Genomic DNA, 8,567 nt, shown 5'->3' on the forward strand with positions numbered 1-8,567 from the left:
AAGAGAGATTAACAGGCTAAATGAACTATGGTTTCTTCCTACGTGGTACACATTATAGGCCTGTGTGTAGACTTTATCCGATCTAAGGATATAACCCCGAGCTTTCTTCTAATCATGCCAAGGTGCCTCTCCTCTACTGTATTATTCTTCAAAACCATTGTGCAACGACACAGGACGATGACAACAACGTCTCCAGGGGCAATTTATCGGGACAGGGGGGTCAAGATTATACAAGCCCTTCATGGAGATATTGCTATTTGGCGCTTAAGGCGCTATATAGTAGCCAATTGGTACACACGCACATCTCTCCCCACGCTACTTCCGAAATGGGTCAGCCCTTGTAGGCTTCATTGCAATGGTTTTGGGAACTTACTGAAATGTTCCTTGCAGTTTATTATGGTAGGCTATCTCTTTTTTTTTCATCTGCTTTTTTGGTGGTTATGTTCTGGCTGTTTTCCTCATTTTCTTTCATCTCCATGTACATTATTTTAAAAAAATGTGAGAAACTTAAATTTGTAACTTTTCAAAAATTGTGATTTTTAAATTTGTGAAAATTCTTAGACTTGTGATCATTTTTAGTAATTTGTTCAACATTTTTCTAAAATTCACAAATATTTTCAAAATTCAGCAAAAAATTTCAAATTTATGAATATTTTTTTCTAGAATTATCAAACATTGTTTAAACTCATGAACTATTCTGAAAAAATGGATTTTTTGTATTCTGTATTTTTTTGTTAAATCTATCAAAAAACCAATAGTCTGATTTTTTTAAACCAGCGGTTGTTGGTTTTTAAGAGAAACAAGAAAGAAAACAAGCGACCGTAAATGAGCGAGGGGTGAACTGGGCCTGCCCAAATTGTTCAAACCCTAATTTATCGTGCATAGGGGCAATGAAAGAGCAAAGCAACAATAACCCCTCAAAAGAAAGTAAAGCAACAATAGGCAAAACGAAGACAATGGTACACCTGCGCGGCCACGTTTGACCCCCAAGTTTGCATCTCTTTTTTTTTTTTGAGAGTGAATGCCATCATGGCGCAATTTATTTCAAGTTGAATAACGAAAAGACATTCACCCCCAAGTTTGCTGTTGGTAAACCATGGTGGACAGTTTGTTCGATCTGCCCCGTATGTACGGTTGGTTTTCTGAACTCTGTAACAGCTGCGGTGTCATTTGACGGCAAACCCGAACCAAATAAAGCGGACAAGCCAGTTAACCAAGTTAACAGGGGGGGCAACTACGGTGTCATTTGACGGCTCCTGTTCCCATCCCATCAATGTGATGGTCACTATGAGGAGCAAGGATTGAGGTTGCAGAAAATGATGCCTGTCCAACCAAGTTGCCTCTTCCATTTCCCTCTCAACTCAGCTCACATGGATGGCATGACAGACGGAGCTTGCAGCAGCAGAGCACAACTAGTATTGTGCCGGTACATAGACTAAAACTCAGTCCAGAGCAGCATTCATCCTGCGGGTTTTGGCAGGCCGTCGAGAAGAGAGGAATCTGGCAATGCTCGGCTGCCAACATTCAGGGAGCTGCCCTTACTGCAATCCGCCGTCTCCTCTGAGAACGGGGTTAACAGGAGATATTTATATCCAGACCACAGCCTGTTTTCGGGTTTTGCACTATAAAGTACGTACTGGCAGTCTTGATGTACACAGTTAATTTGCAGTTCACAAAATTCATAGCATATCAGCATCAGATAAACTAATGTATGTGCTCACTGCTCACGTACTACTGTACTGTATGCCTTTGAATGTTTGAAACAACCGTCGGTCAAATAACAGTAATAGACAGGTAAGATTTACACTCTCTTGCACAAGTAAGAACGTCGGGACAATCAGCAGCCTTTCACATGTGCGTCTATATATGGATCATTCTTACATACAAAAAGGGTTTAGATAGCCATGGTTTTTATTTTTCCATTTCAGCCAACATATCGGAGCAAGACGCCGTCGTTTCCTAGCACGAAACCTTGGTTGTCTCCAATGAACCTGCAGCATCCAAACACACCCATTGTAAATTTTGGCAGATTTTCAGACATGAAACAGACTCAGACCCTGAACAGGTAAAATAATGATATCTCCTGCGGAATTCAGGTGATCTGGGTGCTTACTTTACGGAGTAGAGGTTGCCGGGGATGTTATCTGCGGCCCTGTCGCGAACCCAGGTCTTGCCGCCGTTGGTTGTTTTCAGCAGGACGCCACTCCCACCGGCAGCCCATGCCTCATCCTTTAAAACAGAACCACAGATCAGCTAGTTGTTCAATCTTACTCCCTCCGTTCCTAAATATAAGTCCTTTTAGAGATTCCACTATAGAGACTACATTCAGATGTATATAGACGCCTTTTAGAGTATAGGTTCACTCATTTTGTTCCGTATGTAGTCTAAGTTAAATCTCTAAAAGGGCTTATATTTAGGGATGGAGGGAGTACTTTGTAGTATCATGTAAACAGAGTACAGTTTGTTTTCAGTTAGTGTTACCTTTGAGCGGTAGCCCACGTCCAGAATTCCAAACCCGCGACTTTGCACCGATGCTTCCTCAAAGTCCTCAACTATCTGGAAATGGAACCAAATTATAGGATGTTGATGAGAGCTGAGAGGAAGAATTAGAACTGCATTATGCATTATGCTGCATTTGCCCATTCTGCTAGCTAAGCTGATCAAATCCAAAAAGAACTAGCACTCACCCCTGTTCCTTTACTGAGGAAGAGTCCACCGCCGCGGACGAGGAGCCAGAGCCCACCATCTGCTCTCCATCCCATGTTCTGTATCCGCCGCGCCACAGCCCTGTTGTGCGGTTGCCAATATAGCTGCAATTGCAGGTGTAAATAGATACTTCAGAGTTCAGAACAAAACCCTGGGCAGACAATTCACCCAAATCGACAATGCAAAGTAGTAGCTTAATATCATCGAACCTGCCCAGGCTCCCAAGTCAAGAAGAAGTTCCCGCGGCTGGAGACAGCGACGTAGCTGCCGTCAGGCGAGCGGTTCACCGTGTTGAAAGTGCCGGTGTAGTAACTCGCACCGCTAATGCCGCTTGAAACTGTTCTGCACCACAGAGAAAAACGGCGGAGCAAACCATGTTATGCCTTGATGATCACCTAGCCACACACCGCAGGAATTAGCACCAACCGAAATGCAACATAATGTTCAGCCAGACAATAATTTCCCTATCATTTTCATCAGAGTAACATGGTCTGTGCACAACTAGGTACTGAATATTAAGACATTGTAAGCAAACATAACCACTGCACCTGAACCTTAACATTGTGTGGCAAGTTTTGTTCCCCTACCTGTTGAGAGTGGCCGACACGGTCTCCTGCACGGCGGCCTTCCAGTTGTAGCCGCGGTTGGAGGTCACGTAGATGGCCCCCTCGTCGGTCACCATCTCCGCGCTCTGCTCCCCGGTAGCCTGGATGTAAACCTGCCACATAATCAACCGTCAGTCAAATCCCTACCTCTGTTCCCTCAATTTAGTTAGTACTCCTATATGCAATTGCAGTGCAAAAAAGAGTGTTACAATTCTGAAGATACAGTCAAGAGGGGAATGAATTCATCAGTCAGTTACCATGTCCCCTGGGAGCTGGGCGCTGAGCGGGATCCTCTCCCAGCTGTCGCCGGCGTCCTTGGTGTGCAGCAGGATGGCCGGCTTGCCGACGATCCACCCCTCCTTGCCGCTGAAGCTGACGGAGTTGAACCTGTAGTTGAAGTCCTCGTCCTCCGCCGACGGGATGGAGCGCGGGAACCAGGTGCGCCCGCCGTCCTTGGTCTCCAGGATCGTCTGCCTCGTTCCCAGGAGGAACCCTACGACACAACAGAGAATTGTTAGTGGTCGGCAATGGTGTTTCTTTTGCCACTCAATCGACGGACTGAACTTAACTGAACATCAATGGTCTTTGCTGAAGAATTTTATCTTACCGTGGGAGGCGTCGTCGGGGACGAAGGCGATGTCGAGGAGCACGACGCCGGGGTCGATGGGGAGCCCGACGCGCTCCCACTCGGACAGGTCCTCGGCGCGCGCCGCGGGGAGCCGGGGCAGCAGCAGCGGCGCGGCGGCGGCGGCGACGGCCGCGGTGGCGGTGTCGGCAATGAGGCCGCGGCGAGACGTGGTGGTGGAGGAGTCGGCCTGGCAGGCGCGGGGGACGAGGAGGCGTCCCCGGCGGCGGGTGGGGAGGAGGAGGTGGAGCGCGGCGGTGGCGGTGGCCATGGCGGGAACGGGGCGCTGCGGTGCTGCTGTCTGTGGCTGCGCCTCCTGCCCCCTTATCCAACTTCTCTTCACCACGAGCTGCTGCATGCGTCTACGTGGCCAAACCATATGCTTTCTCAGTTATGTTATTTATTTATCCTCTGTCTAGATGCCACGTACCTTTGATTCATATAAGAGCATCTTCAACAGCCCCGCTAAAGAAAAAAAAATAACTTTTAACGCACTCAGGCCGGTTTGGCGCGCTCCAGCAGGCGCGGGGAAAAGAAGTGCGCGTGCGTGAAAAAACGGCCTGGCGCGCGGCGTCAGGCGCGCTTTATAAAAACAGTGCGCACGAGCCCGCCAACCGCCACTCCATCGCCTCCTTCTTCCCTGTCGCGCCCTTCTTTCTCGCCTCCTTCTTCCCGCCGCCGTGCCCTTCTCTCCCGCCGCCGACATGCCGCCGCGCGCCCGGAGCAGCTCTGGCTACCGTGGTGTCCGCGCCCGCCCCTCCGGCGTGTATTATGCAGAGATCCACTCTGGTAATATACGTCTCGGTCTCGGGACGTTCGAGACCGTCCATGAGGCCTCCCGCGCGTACGACGTGGCGGCATGGCGCCTCAACCGGCCACGTTCACATATGAATTTCTCGGACGCGCCAGCAGGCACAGGACCTCGTGCCTCCGCCGCGACTCATCATCGACGAGGACCGCCACATCCAGTGTAGGTGGGAGCGTCGCCTGCTCATCGTCGAGGCGGACAAGTACGCCATGGCGGAGTGGCGCCAGCGCTTCCCGGAGGATGTCGCCGCCGAGAATGACTTCTGGGCGCACAGGAGGGCGCTGCGAGCCGCGGATCGGGTGGATAGGCGTGCGCGGAAGGCACTGGCGATAGCGCAGTGCGAATTGGGATCTGCGACGACCTTTGACAACAATGATCCTCGGTGGGATGACCCCTTTCTGTCGTCGGACTACACCGAGGAGGAGGAGGACAACAACGAGGAGTAGTTTGTATCGTATGGACTAATATATTTACGTCGTAGTATCGTTTTTATCTATTTTTATTTTTACCGTATGGACTAGTTTGTGGTGTTGTGTTTGAACTATGCTATTTGAATTTTATCTATATGTTGCCATATTGTTTGTATGTATTGCATCGTAGTACCGGTTGCTCGCGCGTGCTGTTTTTTGAAGCACCTGCTGGAGTTGCTCGCGTGCGCCATATTTTACCGTGACCGCTGGAGCCAGCGCTCTGCTGCGTGCAAAAAAAAAGCTATTTCAGCGCTGTAAAAATTATTTAGCGCGCCACGCACTGCATGCCTGTTGGAGATGCTCTAAGATAGAAATATCAAAGGAATAGAAAACGTATAGGAAATGAAACATCATTTGAGATTCACAACATAAGATATTTTGACATGGAATCAATGCTAATATTTATTTTTCTTTAACATGCTGACAATATGAACCAAGTATATATAGGAATATGAATTCATTACAATAAACCAAATGGCTCTAAAGAAATAACTCTATAGATATCTTATCCTATGGAGTTCCTACAACTCCTCCAAACCTAAAGAGGCCTGACATGTAAGGGCATCTCCAGCCGTTGGCCCCCCCAGGACGCATAAAAATCGCCCCCTGGGGGCGAGCCGGCAATACACTCGGCGCTGGGGGCGGTTTTGTGCCCAGTCGTCGCCCCCAGCTCGCCCCCAGGCGCCGAAATTGGCCCACTTTGCAGCCCAATTTCGGCGAATAAACGGCCCATATGGGCGAGAATAGGCCATATTCGGCGTGGTTTCGCCGTGTCTCGGCGTTCAATTATCAACACAATTATTTCTTATCACATATTTCATCACAGAAAAATCAAATACTTCAACAAAATACTACAACAACAAATAGTTCAATACAAATTATATAGTTCAACAAATAAAAACTCGTATTTCATCACGCGACGTCCCCCTTGAGCCTCCATAGGTGCTCAATCAGATCTTTCTGCAGTTGATGATGCACCTGTGGGTCTCGGATCTCCTGACGCATACTGAGATAGGCAGTCCAAGTTGTCGGTAGCTGGTGATCAACTTCGGCTAGAGGACCCTGCCTGTAGTATGGTTCAGTGTCAAACACTGGGTCTTCTTGCTCGTTCTCGATGATCATGTTGTGCAAGATGACACAACAAGTCATGATCTCCCACATTTGATCTTTCGACCAGGTCTGAGCGGGGTACCGAACAACATCGAATCGAGATTGGAGCACACCAAATGCCCGCTCGACATCCTTCCTGCAAGCCTCCTGAAGCTTCGCAAACCAGGCGTTCTTGCCTCCTGCCACAGGGTTTGAGATCGTCTTCACAAATGTCGACCATCTCGGATAGATGCCGTCAGCTAGATAGTACCCCTTGTTGTATTGGTGCCCATTGATCTCGAAGTTCACCGGAGGAGAATGGCCCTCAACGAGCTTGGCAAAAACAAGAGAGCACTGCAGCACGTTGATGTCATTGTGAGTTCCTGGCATACCAAAGAAGGAGTGCCAAATCCAGAGGTCCTGTGTGGCTACTGCCTCAAGCACCACACTGCAACCGCCTTTGGCGCCTTTGTACATCCCCTGCCAACCAAATGGGCAGTTCTTCCATTTCCAATGCATGCAGTCGATGCTTCCAAGCATCCCAGGAAATTCTCTTGCTGCATTCTGGGCTAGGATCCGAGCAGTGTCTTCCGCATTGGGTGTTCTCAAGTATTGTGGCCCAAACACTGCCACCACTGCCCGACAGAACTTGTAGAAACACTCTATGCTGGTGGACTCGGCCATGCGCCCATAGTCATCGAGTGAATCACTGGGAGCTCCATATGCAAGCATCCTCATCGCTGTCATGCACTTCTGGATGGAGGTGAATCCAAGAGCGCCAGTGCAATCCATCTTGCACTTGAAGCAGTTGTCGAACTCCCGGATGGAATTCACAATCCTGAGGAAGAGCTTTCGGCTCATCCGATAACGGCGCCGAAATGTTTCTCGCCATGAAGTGGAGCATCGACGAAGTAGTCGGAGTAGAGCATGCAGTAGCCTTGCAGATGATGCCAGTTCTTTGCTTTCACCCGCCCCGGCGCCGAGCCACCTCGCCGCGGCTTTTCATTGCTCGCCAGCAGCTGGGCGAGGGCGGCGAGCACCATCAGATGCTCTTCTTCCTGGACGTCGGCCGCGGCTTCCTCCTCCAGCAGCGCGGCGAGCTCTTCCTCCTCATCCGAGTCCATCGCCGAGACAGGCAAAACACCGAACACCTTGCGCTCGGTGGGCGTGTACCCGCCGTTAAACCGCGCCTCCGCGGCCGGAAACGGCGGCCGGAAACGCCCAACTGCTGTGGGAGGGGCTGCCGCGGCGAAGCGCTGCTATTTTCCGGCGGGGAATGGCTATCTAGCGGAGTAGGGCGGCGGCCGTCGCCAGGATATAGCTAGTGGTGGCCGAGGGCGCGGGGGGTGTGAGGCGAGTCGGGGGAAGAAAACCTTGACTTTTTCCCTGTCGGTGTGGGCCAGGCGTGCTTTTCCCTAGCGCCGGAGCCCCCAACGGCTCCCCAGCGCGCCGGGTTCGGCCTGTGACCGCCGGGCGGAAAAAAGGTCCGAACCGGCGATTTTCGGCGTCCTGGGGGCGCGACTGGGCCGTTTTTTTGGCGCCGCCGCCGAAAAAGTGGCCTGGGGGGGGCCTGTTGGGGGCGCGGCTGGAGATGCCCTAAGCCCCATGTCATCGTTTCTTTGAGCATTGTCTTTTTTTCACTAAAATCGATCAAAAGCTTTAACTATCCATTAATAACGAAGAAAAAGATTGTTGCTTGTCTAACTAGTGAAAAACCGGACTATAAAGATGCATGCAAGGCACTGCCTAAAGGTATGGGGTGGCTCCATCCCAACCCTGGCGGGTGTCATCCCCACTTAAACATCCGATAAGGATTACACCCACCCTTGTCAATGATTTTTTTAAGGAAGGATGACCCCCGGCCTCTGCATCTAGGCGATGCATGCGACTATTTTATTAATTATTCACATAAGATCTTACAAAGTCATACAACAGTAAGACTAAAGCCACTGTCTAGGCAACATATGTCGCTACTCCTATCCAATGGATGAAGGGGTGCTGAAAATCTGGGCCTAATGCCAAACAGACCTCGCAGCCAAACCTAACATCTAAGACTTGAGGTCCCAACCAGGACACCTGCCGGGTATGGGGCACCCATCAGTCCGGCGCACTCCTCAACCAGGATGCCAGCCGGGTATGAGGTCGCCGCAGCCACCTACCATCAATCCATCTTTAGTGCTATACTACTGCATCAACCTTACGCGGTCTAGCTGCCGTTGACGCCATCACGATGCCAGACAAAGACACCATCCTGCGCTCATCCA

The 8,567-nt window shown here is 50.3% G+C and overlaps 1 protein-coding gene across 1 annotated transcript; it reads right to left on the reverse strand.

The window, feature by feature from the left end:
- Positions 1-1,698: 1,698 nt before the first annotated feature.
- On the reverse strand, positions 1,699-4,302 carry LOC119330652 (photosystem II stability/assembly factor HCF136, chloroplastic-like). Its single transcript, XM_037603770.1, has 8 exons — positions 3,919-4,302; positions 3,569-3,804; positions 3,294-3,424; positions 2,916-3,048; positions 2,688-2,810; positions 2,482-2,556; positions 2,114-2,229; positions 1,699-1,991 (listed from the first exon to the last, which is right to left on the reverse strand). Exons 1-8 carry the CDS (start codon positions 4,292-4,294, stop codon positions 1,925-1,927), a joined length of 1,257 nt encoding a protein of 418 aa, XP_037459667.1. The 5' UTR covers positions 4,295-4,302; the 3' UTR covers positions 1,699-1,924.
- Positions 4,303-8,567: the final 4,265 nt, after the last annotated feature.

The sequence above is a fragment of the Triticum dicoccoides genome, chromosome 7A, assembly GCF_002162155.2.
Source record: "Triticum dicoccoides isolate Atlit2015 ecotype Zavitan chromosome 7A, WEW_v2.0, whole genome shotgun sequence".
Taxonomy (NCBI): Eukaryota; Viridiplantae; Streptophyta; class Magnoliopsida; order Poales; family Poaceae; genus Triticum; species Triticum dicoccoides.